The sequence below is a fragment of the Zonotrichia albicollis genome, chromosome 2 (genome assembly GCF_047830755.1).
Source record: "Zonotrichia albicollis isolate bZonAlb1 chromosome 2, bZonAlb1.hap1, whole genome shotgun sequence".
NCBI classification, from domain to species: Eukaryota; Metazoa; Chordata; class Aves; order Passeriformes; family Passerellidae; genus Zonotrichia; species Zonotrichia albicollis.
The window spans coordinates 110,777,229-110,800,819 of NC_133820.1; the positions used below are offsets into that span (position 1 = coordinate 110,777,229).

The 23,591-nt window shown below is 39.0% G+C and overlaps 1 protein-coding gene across 10 annotated transcripts in view; it reads right to left on the minus strand.

Annotated features, from left to right (window-relative positions):
* The window catches only part of PHLDB2 (pleckstrin homology like domain family B member 2), a 79,868-nt gene that overhangs the window by 16,341 nt on the left and 39,936 nt on the right, over positions 1-23,591 (minus strand). For 5 of the 10 annotated variants that reach the window (XM_074536026.1, XM_014271022.3, XM_026796715.2 and 2 more), the window contains 10 exons: positions 22,600-22,983; positions 20,211-20,360; positions 19,214-19,351; positions 10,531-10,659; positions 6,833-6,988; positions 5,971-6,081; positions 5,147-5,236; positions 1,803-1,946; positions 833-1,006; positions 45-185 (listed from right to left, as the gene is read on the minus strand). In XM_074536026.1, coding sequence (XP_074392127.1) covers positions 45-185; positions 833-1,006; positions 1,803-1,946; positions 5,147-5,236; positions 5,971-6,081; positions 6,833-6,988; positions 10,531-10,659; positions 19,214-19,351; positions 20,211-20,360; positions 22,600-22,983 — 1,617 coding nt within the window. The remainder of the gene's footprint in view (positions 1-44; positions 186-832; positions 1,007-1,802; positions 1,947-5,146; positions 5,237-5,970; positions 6,082-6,832; positions 6,989-10,530; positions 10,660-19,213; positions 19,352-20,210; positions 20,361-22,599; positions 22,984-23,591) is intronic. The other 5 variants (XM_005492558.3, XM_026796718.2, XM_026796717.2 and 2 more) reach the window with 4 other exon arrangements.

The window sequence follows — 23,591 nt, forward strand, 5'->3', positions numbered from 1 at the left end:
CTCCTGCAGAGGCTGGAAGGCTGTAAATAGCAGCAGGCACGTACTTTGTTTGCAATGTTGCGTCCCAGCGTGGCGCTGTTGAAGTGGGGAGACATGGATGGGGTTGCTTTCTTGCGGGGCAGAGTATCACTCAGGTACGTGCCCTCCCTGTGCTGCTTCTTGCGCTCCTCCAGGCTTCTGAAATGCTTAATGTGGAATTTGTTACAGTTTTGATAAAAAGAATTGATGCAATTGCTCAGTTATACTCTATACGGACAATACTGATAGTCTGGAAAAAACAAAATCTAACATATAGAGCATCTCCGGCTTCACAGTGCTTTCCATCACATTAAAATCGTACTGATTTTAAAAATGCGTTAAATTCATGTGCACGTTGTATGTACATGTCCCTGTACCTTTTCTTTTATGTTAAATATTCAAGTCTAGTGTACAAGTGGAACCCAATTATAAAGGAAAACTTTTCCTTAGAAGTTATTCTTATGAATTGGTGGCTTAAAAACAATACAACTTTTGAAAGGCATTGTTCAAATGTATATGAAAAATTAATTTAGGATTTCACACATACATTATTGCTGCAAGTCCTCTGAAAGTTACAATGAGTCCTAAATATTAATATTTGCCTCTGCATTATAAGGTGAATTTTTTTCAGACACATTCTATAATACATCATGTTAATTTTTAAATGAGCAGTGCTTTTAAGTGCAGCACTCTGCAAGCACTATCAACTTAGAGTATCACACTAAAATCCTCATGTATAAATCAAATTTGTGGCCATCATATCAAAAGCAAACAAAACAAAATAATCACAATTTATCAGCTTTGAATCTGTTACCTGTTGTTCCCTGCAGTGTTTCTTAGCTGGCAGAGGTGGAGGTGTATCAGATAAAGGAATAGGATCTACATGAGTAGCCATGACCTCAGGCCAATGGACTGATGGAAGTTGAGCAATAGAGCGAGGAGAAAGAGAGTGAGGAAACACAAATCCAGAACAGAGAGGTGATCTTAGCTTTATAGAAAAAAGAGAAATTACACACAGAGTTTTCTTTTTGGAATTTTTCAAAAGATATGCCACATAAAAGCTGCAGTTTTATCACTGTGTTTGTTGGAGTGTTTAGCAGGAAGGAGGTGTACTTTATTGCAACTGTCATGGCATACTGAGCTACCAGAAGCAGCAAAGAAATGCCAAATTCTAAATCAGTTTCTGACTTTTTGCAATGCATAAGTAAGTGGATTTACAATTATACGGTTATTCCATTCCTTTAAAAGGGAATTTATTTAAAATTTCACAAAGAATGTGGAAGAGAAAGTAAGCTACAAAACAGACTGGACAGACACCATGGAATGAATAGCTAAGATGGGTAGAAGCTATTAATCTCCCACAACTATTTAATATATTCTTCTACCACCTTACAGGGGGAAAAGAAAAAGAAACTACAAAACAAAATGAACACCTGAACACCACTAATCAAGTTGTCATAAGCTTGTCCACAGATGGTTTCCCAAAGGTGCAATACATTGTAGTGTTGGGCAGGCAAAGTTTGTTGCTTAGTGCTGCTTGGGTCATAAGAGTTCACATTTTTGGCCTTCAGGGTCCCATCTACCTCATCAAAGACACCTTAAAGCTGGAGCAGTCCTTCAGCTTTACTATTAACCTGTTATCTAACTTGGTAACTTGCAGAGGCAGTTTGCTTTAGGGTCAGTTTGTTACATATTGAATTACCAAAAAATAAAAATATAAAGAAAATAAAAAAGGCAGCCATGAAAGAACAATGCAAACAAAGGGAAATGTCTCTCAAACAAACCTCTTTATTTTGTGGCTGGCTCATCAGCACAGCCGTGGAAGGCTCAGTGGCAACTGCTTCAACATCTGAGGGGGTCTGAGTGGAAGGGGATATATTCGTGGAATTGCCATACAGCTCACTAATTTCACTTACACAGATATAGCCCTAAAAGGAGGAATTCAGAAGTTAAAAGGAGCAAAAGCCAAAAAAGACATGCAAGAGTATTAAGTACCCAGTAAAATGAAAGTTAGTTTAGAGTGATTCAGCCAAATCTTTGTTATCATTGAAATACTTAATCACAATCACAACACAACCTAGGACGCTGAAAGTCTAAGCAAGAAAGAAATAAAATAAAATTAGCATCAAGATTTTTGAATGTTAAATACTTGGATTCTGAAAATTGTTCTTAATTTAATTCCAGAAATATTTGTCTAATCAAAATGCAAATGAACATTAAGTGTCCAAAAGATTTTACTAAAAGGCAAATACCCTTTAGAAATTATACAGCTCTTTCTCAGGAAAGCAGACTGGGTAAAATGGAAGAATAAATCTTGTTCTGAGATCTTAATTTTTTTTGTTTCTGATTAAATAACCTGATTTGTTTCTTGCATAAATATTAGGCTAATTTGAGTAAATCAAATGACTAACAGAATTGAGAAGAACTTCTACAAGGACAAGCTGTTCTCAGAAATTACACTAACACATCTTCCATCTGCATTGCCTGGAAGACACTTCTAACTTTTGTTACCAGAAGAATCAGGTAAGATGCTGTTAGTGTTATCCCGCAGCCATCACAATTTGATTTTATTTATTTTTTTTTTTTTTAATTAAGCAGTCATACAGAAAGTGATAGACTCAGGCATGGCATGAACATCAGTATACTGCTGCCTGCTGAGATTTATGCAAGCAGATTTAAGATATGAGGGCAAAATGTGGTTATTGCATGTATTTCGGTGTTAACTGCACAAATGTTTTTTAAAAAGGAAAATATGGATTCTAATCCACTGTGCATAGGATATCAGGTTTTACTTTAAAAAGTAAAATGTCCTAATTTCTAATCCATAGAACAAAAGGCTATACAAAAGTAAGATCACTCTTGAAGCAATGCCATAAAGGAGAGCTAGAAATATGATTATTTTTAAATGAAGATGTAAAGCTGCTTTCACACTGATAGTGTCTGGCAAGGGCTGTGTTTCTATTACTGCACCAACATATACTTCGGCAATTCTGTAAGAGAAGGCACAGACTGCTACACTACTTATTCTTTTCAGAAATGCCTAAATTTACCAATGATCATAGAAGACAATTTGAAAAGTAATATCACGATTACTATCTATGAGCATAATTTTCAATGTACGATATCAGTTAGTTCAATCATAGAAGACAATCCTGTAAAATTATGTATCATACAGTGAACAAAGCACTCTGCAAATATGAGGCAAATCTTAACTCTCATATTATTTGATGAGCCATTAATTGAGGAAACTAGCTAAGATACTAAAGTTTATCTTTCAAAGCATATGACTACAGTACAGTAAAATAGAATCCAGAATGAATTAACATAAAAATTGCTTAACCACCTTGTAGTGGCAGTTTATCAGTAACCAAAACTCAGCAATTCTGCAATGCAATATTGTGTTAATTATAAAGATATAAACACTTTCACCTTTATATGAAGAGCATTCAGTTCTGACTCACAATGCCAGTGAGGATTTAGAAGGGGAATAAAAAACTAAGTAAGGAACAAATGACTGTGCTTTGCACTAGCTCAGACCCCTGCTACATTTAATTAAATAAATGGTTTCAAGTCAGATTAGTCATCCAAGTAATTTTTTCAATGCTGAACTTTTAAACAGCATTGATTTTCCTTGCTTATGTAAGTAGTGGGATAAGCATCCTGCTTCTTTACCTAAGGCAGTGTTACTCTTGCTGTGCAGGCTGTGAGCCAGCTCACAATGGATGGCAGAGGGTTACAAATGTGTGCTTTGGTGAAGAGGGCCGGCAAACATTGGACCACAGACTCAACTGATGCATAGCAACCCTATGGTGAAATGAACTGCTGTTTCAGCAGTCTCTGTAAGCCTGTCTTTGGTGCCTGATTTTCAAAAGTGCCAGCACAGTCAGAGAAGAATTAAACTGGACCAAGACAAACATGACATCTGGCAAAGGTGATTTTTTGTAGGACAGAGCCTATGGAAACACTGAGAATGAAACAGATAATTCTTGCTGTTCCTTCTCTTATTTGCCTTGGAGTAAGTCCTGACTGACTTCACTGCGGTGATCAGACTGACACCATTAAATAATCCATTTCTTTTTAAAAAGAGTGTAGCCTCACTTAATGTAGCTATAGTTTGAAGTATGTGAGTAAACAAGCCATGAACTGTGTGTGAGAAAAACCAACAAGACAGCACCCACTCTCTAGTGAGAGAATGGGCAGATCCATCTCAAAAGGAAAAAATGAAACTTAGACTTGCCAGATGTTCTGGTGGGAGGACAGATGTCCAGGTCAGAATACAACCTAGGACGCTGAAAGTCTAAGCAAGAAAGGAAGGGTGCTCAATCCCACTGACAAGTGAAACTGCACACTGAGAACTTGGAGATCATATAAGCAAGACCCCAGTTCCCAGGTGCTGAAAGGTTGTGGTTGCTTTAGACTTTGAGAGCCCAACTTCCTAGAGTGGCACCTACATCATTATATGTGGCAGACCTTGGTCAGGGCTTCAAGACAAGCAGATCCACAAGTTCAGTCAGAACTCTTAAGAAGAAGTTAATGAAGCAGCCACATATGCCTGTCAGTGTATTTTAAATGCTAAATTTTCTGCTTCCTCTAACTGTTCAAAAAAAGTGAAATAAATAGCTCAATACATATCTTAGAACCACAATAGCTTGAAATCTTCAAATCAACGCTTTTTAAAAAGAACAAAATGTACATTTGTCATGCTTTAGTAAAGGGTCTTAGAATGAGGAGGGGAGGCAATAATAAAATCTACAGCACAAAAATAAGACCAAATTGTATTTGTACTTGAACAGTTATTCCCAGATCTAATTCTTCTTCACTTCAATGAGGTTTGATTGTCTATTTTGAGAAAATTAGACATACATGCACACTCCACACACATAAAACCAATAATTTCTCCACAGCAAGAGATTAAAACGATACCAGTTACATTTGGAAAAATGTCAAGAGAAGCTATTTTTGCTCACTAGTGAATCTAGCCTTCTACAAATAAGTTTAAAAAATGGTATGAAATTACTTTGCAAAGATTTGATGACTAGGACTTCACTCAATACTACATACTGAAGTGCTTTTGTATGAGGCATTATTAAAAGTTAGTTGTGGTAACATCAAAAGAGAAGCTCTTTACCTCTTTCAGACTATTGGGACTGACAGGAAATCCTTTTTCTCCAGAAAGTGTGGAATATTTCTTTTCCAGATTACAGAGATTTTCTTTTTCCTGTTAAAACCAGACATTTTATATTAAATAACAACAGCCAAGTAGTGAAAATAAATGTTAGCCATTTCCTTTACTATATGAAGAAACACACTGGGATACAAGACTGAAACTACATAGCAGAGCTTCAGCTTCATCCTTTTAGAACAGAACTGAACAAAATTGGAAGTACAGAACAACAAACAAATAAAATGCTTTATTTAACAACCACAGCCAAACCAGGTAAGTGCTCCTTCAACGTTTTGAAAATGATGATTCTGCTTAGTGAGCTAAACATGGTTTCTCTCATGATTAAAAGCAAAATATAAAATGGACATGAAGGGTTCATGACAGCTTCTTATTAACCAGATGTTAGCTGATGAGCAGTAGCTCATCTCATGGCCTCACAGGGGCTATTAAAGCCAAAAATCTGAGCACTCTGTGCAGAGTCCCACTAGCCACAAAGGGAACACAGGCTTCCAGCTTAAGCATGTGGGCGGGTGCCTCTGCTTGAGTCCTTGGGAAAGAGGGCACCTCTAAAACACTCTTGATTATCAAATACCAGCAGTGCTTCTCTTAAGAATACCTGCTGACTGACTGCAAAAGATTTCCTTTTTTTTTTAAAGGTGAATGTCTGTCACATTATTACCAACTTGTTATCTTCTGCACAACTGATGTTCTTCTTCTGCTCTACATTCTTTTATTCTATGAAATGCTCTTTTATTGCCAAAAATGTTTGAAAGACAAAAAATACTTACCCTTTGCAGCATCATTATTAAGTTGTTTTTCTCTTTTACAAAATGATCTTGTTCTCTTTGTGCTTGTTGGACAATATGATTGGCTTGTTTTTTGAGAGCAGAAACCTTTTCCTAATGTAAGAAAATCACAATTTACATTATTTATTTTCAAATCTCAAGACAACCTGCAGCAAAAATCCTACTCATGAAAGTTCACTTCATATGCATGGCTAAGCAGCAGGAAAATAAGTTTGTACAAGACAGCTCACAGCTCTGAAGGAGATAAATAAGAATTAGACAGTAAAGAGAAAACTCATTCAAGAGACAAAGGAATAATTGCATGTATTCTTTGATAATATAGTGACAAGCATCCATATATTGAACAGAACTGGTTATTGATCCAACCTGTGATTTCTGAAAAAAGTGGTATTAATTGATTGAGATAACACCTTTCAAATTGATTTTTAAAATGACTGTCTTTTCTTAATTTGGTGTTCTACTATTATTTTAACAAAACCATTTAACAGAAAAATCATTAACAAGCCTAAAATAACTGCAGTTTTGTCCCGAGAGTACAAATCTCCTTTCTTAAAGAGGAAAAAAGAAAAAAACAAAACTTTGGTACTCTTTTTGAGCAAATTAAGGGCTTTGATTTTCATATGAAATATGTAAACAGGGCATGAAATGTTACTTATTTCTTTCTTCTTGGGTAAGTGCATTATTTGATCTATGTGGGATGCCACTGGGCCATTCTCTGCTTCAAAAACTCGTTCAAAGTGGAATGTTTTGCATTATTTCTTGCAGATAGGCAGGTTGTAGATCCCTTTCCTTGCCCTTATGCTCAACAACAAAGAACAAATTAATCAAGTGTTGGTGCTGTTACCTTTCTACTGACAATGCTGCGCTGATATTCAGCGACTTCATGCAGGAGCTGTTGTGTCAGATTTTCCTTCTCTTCATCTAACCTGCTTTCATGTTCAAGCTGCTGAAATTCTAAATCTTCAAAGTGTTTGCTTTCTATGTCCAGAATATCAGCATCCTTAAGGAAAAAAAGAAAAAGGTAATATAAAAAAACATAATAATGCTTTTGCTGACACCACAGTAGAGGTACTTACAAACACAAACATCAACCTAAAATTATATTTATCTATTTCCAACAACATGTCTCACCAGGATCTCAATACTTTTAATGACCTTCTTGCATAATAAGAGAATAAACAGGGCTAATTATTGTTTTGATATTGCTTTCTCCATCACTCCTACTGTGCCTCTTGCTAAGAAGCATCTGCACTGTGAGGGAGCTGTTTTGCAGCACTCAGAGCAAGTGCAGCCTCCCGAGCTGGCTGGGCTCTGCTGTAGCCTTGCTGGGACACCACCAAAGCCTGAACCCACCTGGTGAGGTTGTCACATGCCAAACTCAGAGGACATCTGCTTTCCAACCAAAAAGGACAAAGTATTGCACCAGTAACCTAGAGAACTGCACATGGAATTAACTGCTGAAAATTGCTCTCTGTGCAATTAGGGACTCTAGTCATCCACCCTAGCCAATAGGTACAGACAGTACTTCAGAAAATGTACCAGCAAATTTTTACGCATTCCCCTGAACTGATACCATGTGTTGTCAGAAAAAGAAGTTGAATGCTGCAGAAATGAACCAAGAAATAAGAACACACCTGCTTTCTGCTTAGGGATGATGAGATAAAACACATGGTGCTTTTCAGCACAAGAAATGAATGCTAATCTTCCCTCCTGCAACATCTGTGCATTCATAATATGAATTCCTGCTTACAAGTTTCAGAGTGTTGAAGAAAAGGGTGTATTCAATAATTGCAGCATTACTAAATGGAAAGGCTCTCTAAAACAGACACATGACTTGCTACACAAGAAAACCTACATCCTGGAAGAATGCAAACTTGTTCCTTTTCTTATTTCAACCTAAGGCAAAGGTTAGTCGCCAAGATAAGCTACTACTAAGACAGGTCTCTATAAAAGGAATTCAAAAGCAGATTCCAGTGTACCAGAGAAAGATACAGGATGCAGAAACTGAAGAATCCAAGTTCATACATGGAATACAAATATTTTCCCCTTACTCTCCAAAGACATGCTCTTCACTTGTAGGAGATAGTGAAGAGATCAAAAGCAAAGGTGTTGGGTAAAATTTACAGGAAAGCAGTTACCTACAATACAGAACTAACCAGACATCTTCAGCATCCCCAAAAATACCAAAAGGCTTTGCCTGGGCCATGAGAGTCAGTAAATTTAGCCTATTGTACACAACAGTAATTGCTACTAAGGCAATAGAACAGACTTCAGAGAAGGCAACTGATGATGAAAAAGCCAACTGGGGGCCTTTAAAATACACTTCCTGCCCAACAGGGAGAGTATATATGTGTTTCAGGTACAAGGAAGCAAGAATTTGGAATTCATTATCTGCCCACTACAACCCCAACTCCAGCCCCACCCTGCAGCCTGCTACAGTGAAATTGGCTGCCCACTCCCCTGGGCAAAAATTACTGAAGCCCCAGAGAACCATCAGGGAATTTGTCTCATTCGTGCCTTCTTTGTTGTCAGTAACGTAGCACAACAGAACATGTTGCAGACTAAGGTATTTCACACGATGGTTTGGGTTGGAAGGGACTTTAAAGATCACTTCATTCCAAACCCCTGCCATGAGCAGGGAACTTTACATTAGACTAAGTTGCTCAAAGTCCCATCCAAAGTCCCTAACTTTTAACATTTTCATGGATGATGAGCCTACAAGTTTTCAGGCCACCTGTTCCAGAGCCTTACCAACCTCCATGTAAAAAATTTCTGTCTAACATCTTATATGAGCCTCCCCTCTTTCAGTTTAATGTGATTGGGTTATCACTACCTGCTCTTTTAAAAGGTGCCTCTCCAATTCTGTAGAAGACCCCTCTAGGTACTGGAAGGAGCTGTAAGGACTCCCTGGAGCCTTCCTTTTCCAGGCTGAATGCAGCTCCCTCAGCCATTCCTCACAAGAGCAATGCTCTAGCCCTCTGGTCATCTTTGTGGCCTCCTCTGAGCTCACAAAGGTCCATGTCCTTCTTTTCTTGGGAGCCTCAGTTATTTTTCAGGAAGATATTTTCTCTATTTTGGGTAAAATACTTACAATCATTTCACGACTGCTCTCACATTCTGAGATCAGTTTGAAGCTATTGGGCACTAATTCAGTGATAACTTTTACTGCATTGACCACAGCAGCCACAGCAAACTCCCATTACAACTGGCCTGCAACAATATGCCATAGAACTAACTGGACACAACCATACCCCCACATTTCAAGTTTTGTCCCACTTTCAAATCCAAAATCATTATTAAGATGACTTGCAAGGAGCAAAAATAATTTTAAAAATAATTTTAAAAAATTAACCAAACAGACTCCTAGAAGCATCTTGGTGGTCAGTAGTGAAAAGAGATTTACTACCATCCCACAGCAACAAGACTGCAGCATCTCATGAATCAGTACATTCAAGCATGCGACTTCAGAGGAAAAGCTTCCTTTCCTTTTAATATGTATGAGACATTACATAATACTCTTCCTTTTTTTAAGATAATACACAAAAGTTTTAAGTGTCTCAAAACAAGCAAACTTTCTGTAGCAACTGAGAATTTAACATTGTTTTTTCCAAAGCTGGGTTTTTTTTTTTCTCTTCGAAAAAACAAAATAGAATTCTGCATCTAAAACATCTAAATAACATGAATAAAACATCTAAAGACTATTTCCTATAAAGCAGAAGAAGCCTTTTTTTCATTATTGCTCTTACACCCTTTATTCCCAAGACAGAAAAAAGATTTAACTTTTAGATGGCATCTTGAGCATCCCATACTGATGCTTCTAAAATTATTTTCCCCACCTACTAAAGCTAACTATATGTGCTGTATAACCTACTTAAGGCTAATGAATATTAAGACTTTTTCACTGAAACTAAGGTTGCTTGCACTGCCAATATTCTATTTTTTTTGCTTACAAATAATACAAACTAAAATCAAGTTGCAATTAGACCTTATGAAAAGTTAATTTATACCAATGTTGAAAATATAGAACAAAATAAAGCTATTTTAGCAAGTGGTAAAATCTTCAAAATTAACTTTTCAAACTACAGTTAAGGATAACAGCTAAGTTATATATTGAAAAAAAAGAAGTTATCCATAGCTTCACTGCAATGGTAATTTACTGGCCAATTTCTGTCTTTGCTCACACAGATAAAGAATGATGTTCTACCATCCATCTAAACATCACAACAGTTTCCACATCACCCAGCAGGCCTAAAGGGCTAATTACAGGCAAGTGATGCAAAGCTTTAGAAACATTCAACACCAAATGATTTCTAATCCACACATTTGCATGTCACTTGTTTGCAATCACGCACAAAATCTATTACAAGCATTCCACAAAAAAACCACAAGCCATAACCCTCATGACTGTTACAATTCTAAGTTGCAAATATGTTCAGACACTGGATACTTGAAAGAGAAAATGTTACACTTAGCTAAAAAAAAAAAAATTAAAAATCAACAAAATTTAAAAAAAATAGTGCAATCTTGAAACTTGCTACTGACCCTCTTCAGCTGTTGCTGTAAGTGTTCCCTCATGGATTCAGGGCAATTATCAAGCTGCGTCTTCTGCTCGGAGTAAAGCTCCTGAAGCCTCTCTAGTTTTTCCCTCTCAGCATCAAGTTTTAACTTTTCCTGAAGCATGAACCAGAAAATAAAGACAATTACCTTCAAACCCAAGGCGTTGTTAGTGATTATGACAGCGTGTGGCAAAACCTTACTGAACAGTTGAACCACGCAGGTCAGAAACAGAAACCTTGTTAGTTGAAATGCAGTGGTGGGATGCAAAAGAATCAAAGCAAAACATTCATCATTTTAGCGGGGGTGATTATTTCTCTCCCTCATCACTGTGCTGTTAAAGCCCCCTTGCCCAAACACTTGTCTCACCTAATGTAAGAAAAAAAATAAATAAGGGAACTGTAGCCATGTCAGTGAGGTAACTGATGAAGCTGAGAAAGAGTAGCTTTTAGAAAGCAAAGTAAATGGAAAATGACTGTAGTTTGGTAGTGAGAGAGAAATGGAGCTTCCTAGGAGAATCAATTTCATGCCTGTGTGCCTCTGTAGAGATAAATACATTTAGCAAACAGTGACAAGCCAGAATGAGACAGAGCATTATAAAGAAATAACTCTTGGCCAGGAAATCCTGTTGCAGCAGAAATATCAAGTGATCGAGCAAATTTGCTTCAGGATATAGGAACTGCAACCTGTCCATGGGGATCACAGGGGACAGCTTTCCTGGTCTCCTTCAACTAGTTCAACTTTCCTTTTGCTCCACTCAAGCAACAGTACTCAGAACACTGCTTCTCACCCTCCAAAGCCTTTGGCCTTTTAATCTTTGTGATCAAATACTACATGATTTACTGTGCAACACAGCTCCAAAGGCTGGCTGCACATCACTTAAAGCTTGGCTGTAGACTGTTATTTATCTATGGACCAAAGTTTGGGAACCAATAAATCAGAGCACAGAGCATTTTTTCAATGTCTTTCACTGGCTGACATGGCAGATGCATTTTCTCATATTCAGCAATTAATAACTGGAAAAAACAATTTATGCCTGATATGCCAGGCAAAAATAATCAAGTAAGTTTCTGAAGCCAGGCTCTCTGCTATCTTGTAGCATCACACCTGTAGAGCTCTTTTCCTACTTGCTGTTCGTTGGTAATGCATCTCCTTCCAGATGGTCTCTAGCTCTCCTTAATACTCAAAAATTAGTAGTATTCTGATTACTCCAAGAACAGTTGAGTTCTGTCACAGCATATACTCATTTCCACTCTTTCCAGTCCCAACTATTATTTCATTTTGAAATCAAATGTGTGGTACAGCAGGTACTGTATGATTGGACATTGCATCACCCTTTGCCATAGAGAAGGAATGTCTTTCAGTATACAGCACTTGCCATTTCAAACTGTGGGAAAACTTCCTCTTTGCTATGCCTGACATGTTTCTCAAACCCCCATGCATGGCAGAGGTATACAAATAAACATTTATTAGCTGCCTGCTTTCTTTATGGTTTTATCTCTGAGTGGGATCAGGAGCTGGGGTCCAGTTCTCCCAGTATATAAAAACAATGGGAAGAATTTTTATACAAGTTCAATATCAGCTAGAGTCCCAGCTCAATTATGTTCATTTACATGTGCAGCTTCTCAGTTCATACAACATTATGCTGAACACAAGTAGATTTTATTAAGCTTGTGAAAATAGCAACTGAGCCAGCATATTTTATGACCTGAACTTCCTGTAGTAGCCTCTGTCTTACAACAGCAGCAGCAGGCATCAGAAATACAGAGGATGTAGCACAAGAGAGCTGCACAATGAGGGAGAAGCATGCAACTCCTGTGATGTCACCTCCAAAGTGCTGTTCCCAGGAAGCCCCGTTTGCTGAATCCTCCTTACTTCCAATACAGAAGGAAAGCTATGAATAAACTGATAGTTCCCCTCCTCACAAACTCAGTTGTCCATTTAACATTCAGCCCACAGTCTTCCACCTTGTTTCACACTTGCCTTTTCTGCCCACCTAGCCATCCAAAGCAGCAAGGACTTCTCTGACCTTAGCTGCAGTGCCTCTGAAGCTATAAATAGCTCTCTAAATGTCTATGCACAGCTATAAGCATGCTCATTCATCAACAAGCAAGTCCAACCTCGAGTGTGAGGAGACATCATCAAGGATAAAACTCCCTGAGAATCCTGCCGGAGATACTGTTACATGCCTCAAGAAATTAGAAACTTATTCCTTTGAGATTGAAAGCGATACTCATCTGGTCTATTTATAGCATAGGAAGTGCTAAGATTCCACCAAACTGGCTCCCTACAAAATGTGCAGTCTTAACAGGAAATATCACTTTCAGCAATGAGAGGCATTACATGTTTTGCAGCTGTGGAGTTAAGTTCACTGATGTCTCAGGCTGTGCAAAGTCCATTTGATTTACAAAAAGCATTTAAATGAGAATGAGAATAGAGAAGTGAATGAGAAATTTTTCATGCACTGTTTTCTATAAGTGAATCAAGACAAGTTCTTCTAGAAGGGGAAATATTTGTGACCTTGCAAGCCAAATCTAAGATGCAGCTGAGACAGGTCTGTGGCTGACTCCACATCTGTTTGCTCCAGAGCAACTGGCAGCACAGCTGAAACAGAAACCATGCTCCTGCTGCTCATGCTCATTTAACCGCAGGAGCTGGGACTTGGTTAATACCTCTCTGCAGAAAGCCCCAGTGTGAATGCCAGAGGCACATCAGCTGTAGTCTGGCTGAATTCTTAACATCCTATTTCCAGAGAAAACAAGGGCAACATCTGGTCTTAGCCTACTGCCCAACTTGGCCTATGGTCTGCCTCTACATGAACATTATGAACAAATGTGGGGTCAGCCCAAATACAAAGCAGGACTGATTAAACTTGGTGTTTGATCATGCTTGGAGCAATGCCTGGATCAGTTTTGGAGGACTTCAGGGAATTGTGGAGGATAGCAGTAAAAAGAATTGACATGTGACACTGTCCCCAAAGGCAGCGATGGGATGTCAGCAGAGGATACACAGTATGAACACCAACCATAGGTGATCAACACAGGTCAGAAAAGGAAACCAATCTTTAGATCTGGTAAAATTGGTTTAACGGCAAAAAAAGGGCAAAAAAACCCAAACTGTATATACACAATACATCTCATAGATGATGATGACAGAGAGGAGAGAAAAGGATGGTATTAAAGGCAATCACAGCCCCTACAGAAATGGGAACAGGAAGAAGGAGAAATGAAATTGCTCCAGTGCTGTCTCCAGTGGTTGACAATGCCCTATACCTGATCAATGCTGCTGCTTTAAGCCTTAGTGGTTTTCCACATTCTTTCTGCAGAGAGCTGCTGCTTTTCAATTTGTCTTCCATCCCAGTCTGCTATCGCATGCTGGCTGGCTAGCTAAAACTGTAGACCAACATGTGGCTGCACGGACATATTCCCTGTTAACCAACCTTTCTGCATAAACTCATGGAAACTCTGAAGAAATTAAAGTAAATTGGACGAAATAGAGAAAACTTCTTGAAAATCTAGCTAAAAACTGGGCAAAACCTCCCTAAACAAGTAAGAACCCTGTCATTTTATCAGCTCACTGTGATATGCATTGTATGGCTAGGTGATTTGAGCTTACTTACCAATGTTCCAAATGTCCCTGTCCTCCAAAATAACACAAAAACCCCCAAGCAAACAAAAAAAAATTCCCCTCCAAACCCCAAGGTATGTGTTAATTTCAGAGAGAAATTGTAAAGAAGCCTACAAGGCAAATGAAATAAAAATCCCAACAAGCGGAATGATTCACTTTTGATACTTTCCATGATCTAGGTCTGAAATACTCCAGGATCTTCCTCAGTCCAACTCACCTATAAATCATCATGTTTTAAGGTAGCAACCTCTCATAAACCACGCTAGACTTCAGACATGCACATTCAGTCCCTCTCAGTATGGAATCAGCTAGTCTCACAAGTCTCACAGGTTTCTGAGAAATGTAATTACATATAACTGACCAGAAAACTCCACTGAAATAAAACAGCATCTCCTGTGCAAACTGTACATGCTCCTTTTCTCTACTTTCTGACTACTCTTTCTTGCATTCCTCCATCTCTTTAAGGACAGATGCATGAAACTTGCCACAATTTTATTCTTTGTCACTAAATTCCAGTCAGTTTCACGGCAAAAGCTATTAAGAGAAGAAAATAACAGGTATGCCAGGCATATGAAAAGGAGCATAAGAAGCAGGTTGATAAGACAGAAGAAGGTGGTTCATAATAATTCTTTTTTCTGTATGAATGGTAACTAACTTATTACATACTGCCCTCCTCACCTCCCTCTTGAGCAAGCTGTGCTCAAAGTAATTTTGTCAAGATCCATAACTAAGCTCTTTCCCAGAGAGCTTCAAGCTGTATCTGTCAAATTGTGTTAGTAAGGACTTATCAGGGCTCTCTCTACATAAATGGAAATTGTGATTAATAGCTTAATAGCTGATAGTCACACATGTAGGTGATCATCTTTTTCTGTAGAGAAAAAGGAAGAAGAAAGGAAGCTGTTCTCAAGAAGACCAGACAAGGAGGCAAAGTTGGACTTTTCTCCATGTGCTAGCATGTTTTCCAGCACAGCTGAAAGCACAGACCATGAGAAACAGCTCTGGAAGTAGCTACTCCAGCCAGGACAACTGAGTCCTGACAGCACTGGTAGGTTGTAGACAGGCCAAGTACCCCATGAGAACTATCCCAAGTCCAGCAGGGGTGCTGAAAGGTTTTGTCATCTTTTTGAAACTCAATCACCCATAGCTCTGGTTTTCAAAATCCAAGAAAACCATTACAAGGTGCTTCAGTCCTTCTAATGTGTGTGGTGGCAGAATCACAAAGGCAAGGGAAAAGCTTTCAACTACCCTGAGGGTGTGCACTACATCATCTTCCCCACTCATTCATTTGTCCTCTTCACGTATTAGTCCTGCCTCATGATCTGAGAGGGTTGAACATGGGACTCGGATGAGACCAGCATGCAGCTTAACACATAATGTACAAACCCACTCACAAAATACATCCCTGGTTTACAAGCAAGGGGCAAGGACACAGAGATATTGCACCACAGCAAAGAGCACACCGACAGCCCAATCCTGAACTCACTCCTGCCTTCTGACTTCCAGTATGTTTTCCAGTCAATTCTTTTGCCTTGCAAGGACTAAAAATTGTGGCTTTAATACCCTGAAAAAGTTGGCAAAACTTTGTGTCATCACCTAAATGAAACGTGCACAGGCATTAAAAAAAAAATCCTAAACAGTTAGGTAGAAGGTAGTACAAGAGCTTCTACAAACAGTTCATTTCAAGTACATAACATGGCCAAAAAATTAGATTGTAGTTTATTATCTCTCTTTTTAAGAATTTCACAGTTTTTCAAACAGGTGTATGGGTAAGGATAAGATTCAAGAAGGCAGGAGTTTCCTGTCAAATAGGCTTCAAGATCAGTAGCAAATTTCATGAGATGCTCAAGCTGCTCCAGAGACAAATGTCATCATAGACAGCACTGTTGTAGTGCATTTTTATACTTTGTAATACTTTGAAGTAGTTTTGTTTTGTATCCCTATATTTTTCCCAAATGATTTATCCCAGAGTGTACTCCCCTCCCTTTACCTTTGTTATCCCTCTCTCAGGATGAGATCATTCGCAAACCCCCACTCTGGCTCTCTGTCAATCATTCACCATCCCATCCCTCCATCTAGAAGTTTCGGTTCAGGTCGTCGAGTGATTAGCCAGGGGTCAGTCCCCCAAGCCTTGCCCCATACGCTGTCCTAAATATCTATCCCCCGGTAAGGGTCACTTATTGGTTTGTAAAATGTTACCTACTTTTGGTTTCCACCTCCCTTTAAATGTAACCTTTGCACATCTCCCGGGGCTCTCGGCAGGAGGCCCCCTGAGGAGCTTCTTTGGGACTCCTAATAAAACGTTGGATTTACCCCTGTTAAGAGTGGGCCCTTTATCTTCTACCGATGTGTCTCTGCCCTCGGCTGCAAAGGTGACCAGCCTGGGGGCCCTTGGGGCACAGAGAGTGTCTCCCTGCTGTCGGCTGTGTCGGGCTGCCCCCCCCCCCCCCGGTGTCTGCCGACTCGGGACTGGCCGAGGGTTCCTGAGAGGCTCGCAGAGGGACCGAGATACAGCACTAATGACCCTGCCATCAAAGGAACTCTCCCTCTCACCTCCAGATAACGAAACACCATGTGGTGTATTCAGATATCACTCCCTTACCCTGGCAGAAATGTAACCACTGTTCAAGATATGGGACCCCAACAGCTTCTTGCCTTGAAGCCCCACCAAAAACCAAGACCCCAGCTATCAGTAGGGGTGAAATATTAAGGCAACTAATAGAAACTGTGACCAACCATTGGAGACTGGGACACTTGTTTTAGCAAGACATAACACAAAAAGTACCATAAGCAGAGTGGAAACTCCTGGTCAAAACCCAAGCCTTAATTCTGACCTAAGCATCAAATTATTTCAGCAAAAGAGACTACCTATCACCTCCACCTGAGCCCCCTTTTTGTGAGTGGGGGCTGATTCTGTATTACTGCAGAGCCAAGATGTTGACTATCTTGCAGCAGATCTGCATTGCTTGAACTTCAACATAGATACAACAATCAAGCTTTAAAAAATGCTACTGTTTCAAGCCTGCCAGAACTTTTATTTGTTGACAGGATCAGTGCCATCTGTTTTTCTGGCTGACACTACTTTCCCCAGAACACTTACGCTGTCACTTTATACTTTACTCCCTTTGTAGAAGCCCATCTCCCATTTCTATTTTCAACTTTCACTTTTATGCAATGCTTCCAGACATATTCCCAAAAAAAAAAAAAAAAACAACAAAAACAACTGTGAGTGTATTCCTGCAAAGATAATTTCAGTATTAACTGAGCCATCATGAGCCATGGCTTGACATTTAGAGCACACACTCACAACTGGGTTTGTTTGTTTAAAACAAAGAGGAACACAAAAGAAAATACAACTAAATTTTGTAGCTGATCTGAATAGTGCCATGCCTCAAACTGAAAAAAATGTTTTGAGTGAACTTGCCTTTTAAACAAAAAGTGCTTTTTATAGGCTGCTTTCCATGTTTCATTTCACCTGAAAATTTAATCTAGACCTGTCATTTGCTACCTACACACTAACAGGTGGTTGCAAGAAAATTTAAATTTTGTCCAGATTTTACAATAACTTCCATTAGTTTAACTGAACTTTCAGGCTACTGGAAAGCCAATACAAAAGATCTCTTGAATTTCCGAACGTGTTATTTATTACCGCTTACCAACCAAAACTTCCAGCAGCATTCTTTTGAAGGGCATCTGGCTGCACACCCTGTATGCTGATACCCGCTTTAAACTCATCTTTCTGCTAAAATCAAGTATGAAACATGTCCCGTAGGCAACTTAAAATGTGACCAGAGGCAACACTGAAAGCTGAAGGATCAGTGAGGGGTACACAAGCACAAAGAAAAGTGCAGACAGGGAAGTTCAGGGAGGTTCAAACTCAAACTGGATGTGCACTGTCTCCACACAGAGTGGAGATGTGCGACCATCATTCTCCTTTTCAGACACAAGCTTGATAAGCAGAGCCAAAAAACAGCAGCCAGGTTCCTGACAAGGCAGGCAGAAATTGAGGACAGAAAGCTCAGAATAAAACAATGCAAGCTATAAAATGTGAATTGAATGGGAACTGTGGACATGCTAAAAACATGCAGCTTTTCTAAGCAAAAAATGCAGAAGACTTACAGATGTTTCTGGAAAGCTTAAGAAAAGAAGAGAGACTAGCTAGAGCAATTCCACAAGTGACAGGCCTAAATTATGAGGTAGAGGATAAAATTTTAAACAGAAACAACGCTGGCTGAAATCCCTGGAAAAACTTCCTGATCTTGAGGTATTATTGGCTGTGGCAGATCCCCTGTTGAGAAAGGAATTGCATGCCTGAAGAGGACAGCAAAAAGCCTGCTGGAGGGAACCAGCACTCCCTGCCTTGAGTGATGCAACTTCATCTTGCAGGCCCTTTCCATTTCTGCACTTAAAACTTCTTACACTGTTATCTTATTTTGGAAATATGTGCCTATCTATTTCTTGTGTAGCTGAGAGCAATTAAGTATGTGACTGTATATCAAAACTAATTAATTTCTGAGACTTAATTACAGAGGGAATAGTCTTCAGTACTTAAATTTTCAGTCAGCAAACAAAACAAAATAATGACTTTAAAATTACATACTTGATGGATGTCTTATATTATGTATTCTATATGATATTAGGTAAAAACTGCCCCCTTTTTCATTTTGCTCATTTGCTGAGAAAATAATTTCTTTTTTTTCCCTCCAAATTATATAAAGGAGGGAACAGTTCAATTAATACTGTTCTTTTAAACAACAGGTAGCCCAAGTACAAGCCTATATGGGGTGTTTTTATTAATAAAAGTATCTTCACAGTAGGTCAGGTCTTTCTATTTTAGCTTACTATCTTTTGCTTGTCAATCATACCTTGGAAAACAATACTGAGAAAAGGGAAATGACAGTGAAAATAATTTTTCTTCCATATTTATGAAGAAAATTTACTTACAGGCAGTATTTCATCAAATAAGCTCCATTAATATTAACCATATAAAAATATTTTGAAAATTGAGGGTAACAGAGAACACAGCAGGCTACAATAACTGAATTACCTTTGTCTTTTCACCAATAACATTTCTCTCCAGTTCAGCTATTTTCCTGTTTAGATGATCCAATATTTCCTTTTCTTTCAGCAGCTCTGATGTTTCAGATTTCTGCTCCCCATCCAAAAGGGCACATTCCATATCCAACTAGGAACACAAAACATCTTTCAGAAGCAGTCCAGATTCAGAAGAAATCTCGATACACATTATTTTCAGGAGGAGGGGAATGAGTTGGTTCACAAGAGAGAAATATTTTTTCAAAAGGAGAGGATAAAAAAACCATAGGTTTTTCTGCCACAAAAGTTAAAAAGAGGTCACAAATTTGAGAAAAAGTAAAATTGCACATAAAATAGTGCAAAATAAAGTCCAAACCAACTTTAGCTTGAAGATTCTTTTTTCCAAAATTTTTTGTTTTCTAACTCTTCTCTGCGCTATCTCCTGTTATGATACTGTCTCTGTGCCCAGGCTCCGTAGGAAAGAAACCCTTCTGGAACAGCTGTTTCTTTCCCGTTGCTGATAATTGGAGCAGGCAGAACCCAAATGCCTGGCTAGCTTAGTTTGCAACTGTGAGATTCCAGAACTCAGCAGGCTGCCAACCTACCCTTGCCACTGTAAAGCTGAGGAGGATTGAAAGGAAGTTGTCTCACTTCCTTTTTCTTTAAACAGTCACAGGAGATACCACCGTAAAACTCCCAAGTGACCCAAGGTATTTGGATTAACTGAGTGGCCATTAAATAAGCAAGATTGTTCCAATTCCGTTTCAGAGTGTAATGGTTACAGCTGGGAAAAGCTAATCCAAGCATTATAAGCATCCCCCAGCTGGAGAAAAAATACCCTTTACAGCAGGAGACTGCCAGGTTTGTGATTCTGGTGAAAAAGCACAGAATATGAAGACTACACACATCCACGAGTTCCCTCATGTTGTACTTGCTGAACCCATCAGACTTCTGCTATGGAAGCACACGTAACAGCCAAGACATTGAAAATCAAAACCATATTTTCATACCTCTCTTGAGGATTCATCCATCTGGTCATTTAAATCTTTGATCTTCTGCTCAAGTTCTTCCAAGTTATTCAGTATTACTATGCGTTCCTCCTCCAGTTGACCAAGTTCCTGCCTTCTCTGCTCTTCACTGGTGCATTCTGATATCTGCAACTGCACATCACAAGAGGTTCATTAGAAAAAGAGGCAAATGCTGCCTTTTCTGCCCCCTTCCATATGGTTTTCAGTTTAGACAAGTATAGCACTGTTGGTTTTGAACCCATTACATACTTCCTATCTACTATATTGCTATTTCTATATTTAGAAGGTGTACAACAGAAACAAACATGATACTTTACTTCCAGGCATTGGAAGTAAATACTATACTTAGCAGTAAATACTATTCATTCTAAAGGAATTACTAAGACTTAACCTTTGAGAATAATTAACATGCTGTGCTATTCAGGTTGTGAAAATCCAATTTTTTCCTTATAAAAAAACACAGACAGATGAAGACACATTTTAGGTAAATTTCAGCTGTTCATTTAATACAGGCCAGGAGGTAGGATAGGACATTTTTGGGTGGCTTCTGTAAAATAAGGACAAAAGCTGATCCTATCTCCCCAGGTAGCACTAAGGAAGTAGCACCCTTAATGCTCCACTTTTCATTGATATTTCCTTACTAGATGCCTGTGTCAAGAATTAAACAAGATTAGGAAGAAAATACATGGGATCTTACACCATCCAATACTAGATCAAACAGTACTGAGTTTGAAATGCATTCTTCATGTTCACCTGAACCCAGGGGCTTGCAGTCCACTTCCTCTGGGAAGGCTGCTTGTTCATTATCCCCAAGCAGGATTAGAGTTGGGATGCCTGCAGGCCTTCACAGTCACCTCTGGGCCACACAGCCTTGCTCAAGAGAGGCTCAGTTCAGCTAATGAATGGCTACTGTGAGAGTAGGCACTTTATCCTGAACAAATCTGAGCTCAGTATTTAAAGACAAGCTGCACATCATTAATGCAATTGCTTGCTGATGCTTTTCTCAGGGCTTAGCAGAACTCCCTTTACAATGAATGAATGAACACTATTCCTTGATTTAGCAATAGTAGTCCCAGCAGCAAAGCCTCTTTTTGTTCTGTCTCCTGTTTGGATAATGCTGACATAACATCTTTGATTGCAACTTCCTAATAAGGATTTTAAATAGGATCTCTGACTTGCATGAACAAAACAACAAATGGGAAAGAAATAAAAGACCACAACAACTTGTAAGTGACATGTGCTACCATCTTCTCAATGTGGAAAGAGCAAGTCAAGCCATAATAGCATGTTCCTGTTCAACACAATTTCACACCAGATCGGGCAGACAGATTTCCACAGAGATCACCCTTTGGAAATGAAAATCTGTTACTGTCACACCTCTCTCATCTTCTACACACACACTACTGACTCTCAAGTTGTGAGTATAGCAGGGGTTAAATACAATTCACCTGACGCATATAACCACGCTTAAGATCATACAGTGTGTAAATAACACTAAATAGAAGAGACAAAGTATTTTGAAGGTGAGAACTTGTTAAACAGAAACCTACTTTTATGGCTTTGCTTGACCTCATTTCACTCCTGACTCCAGCTCTTCAGTCCAGTTATTTAACACACTGCCTGCCACTGGGATTTGCTACACTGCTGCTCTGGCACAGCTGGGAGGAGGCTGCTGCTGCACTAGCACAGAAATAGTTAGGAATGCTGTTAGCTCCTTTATTAAAGGACAACTTCCTTTTGGTAATGAAACAGCAGTGAGAAGCACACAGGAAAGGAGGTGCAGGTTATTAAAGGCAGCAGTTGGGTTGGAGGGACAGAAGGCTTGCTGCCACTGCATCATTCCCAAGAGACAACAGCTGATCTGGCAAGGGGCTCAAGTCCAACCCCAGGAAAGAGACAGGAAGAAAATTTGGCTCAGACAACTCCTCTTCACTTCCCGTGTGAGTGTGAGAAAACATACTCCTCTTACAAGAGCCTCAGGTTGGGAAAAACCAGCAGAGTGTCTCTTCCCTCCTACATCTCAGCAGGATGATAAGCAGGGTTCTGGAAACCTTTATTTAAGTAGCTATAATTGTTCAAGCAAATCTTTCTCCCTTGGAAGGTCTTAAAATCCTTCCTGAACAGTACATCCCACGAAACAAATAAACCAACTTCCAGTACCATTAGCTTCCACAAGAAATGGAATAATAATTTGCTGGCTGCTACATTTTGCTGGCTATATCTTCTATATTTTATGGCTTATAAAGCTGTACGAGTTCTGAGATTAATTCCCATACCTAAGCCAGACTAATTGTGGCCCTTGCCAGGACAGATAACTCCTAGAGGAGGATTTCAAGTCTGGATTACGCTGTCTCCTTCTACAAAGCATTACCTTTGGTGTGATGCTTAGGTAGGATGACTCAGTGGCGTTCTTGAGGAAGCTGTGAGCAGCGAAAGGTGGAGGCTTGGTGCTCTCACTGAAGTGCTCCTCACCCCTCAGCCCCCGCAAGGGCAGGTAAGCGGCAGTGCCACGGCTGTGACTGCTCAGCTCTGAGAAATCAGTGTCACTCGCAGATGATTTCAAGTGGCTTCTGAACTTCATTTCCAGATTCATCTGTGAGTCTTCAAACACGGAATCCTCATCAGAGAGTTGAAGTTTTTCGAGCTCTTTGTTAATTTTATGAACATCAGCAACTGTAGTGGCTGCAGCAGGATCGCTGTCAGATTTGGAATATTCTGCACACAGATTGAGGATGGTCTCGAGCCGCTGTCGTTCCTGGTTCAGAAAAAGATAATAGTACTGAGTGTCACTTGTAAGCTAAAGTAAAGATGAAGTCAAAATTCATTTGCTTGCATTTTTTGTTTTGTTTGGGTTAGTGTTTTGTTTGTTTGTTGCTTTGGGTCTTTTTTTGTTTTGTTTTGTTTTAGAGTGAAGGATTAAAGTCCATCTACCACTTCTAGATAATAAACTGTAAGAAATAAATTACAGTGCAAGATGAAGAATCAAAATTAATGTGAAAGAAGATTTTAATAATAATAAAACTTTCTACATTGGAAAGATAAATTAATGTTAGGACATCTTATTTAACTGGCTATTAATTTCTGTGAAATGTGCTTTTAAATTTTTTATTGAGGTGTCTGTGTCTACATCCCATTTGTTTGTACACACGTCCAGTGATCTCACTACGTAAATCACTAATTGTTCCATTTCACACTTACGCTATATTCCTACCAAGCTGCAGAATATTGCACAGATTTTCCATGAACTCACACATTCCTGACTTATTCAGATTTTCCATTTTGTTAACTGTGATTCCTCCTTTTGAGAGAATTAGTCCGCATTTTGAAAAACACAGCTTTAGGAGCATTAACAGAAAAAAGAAG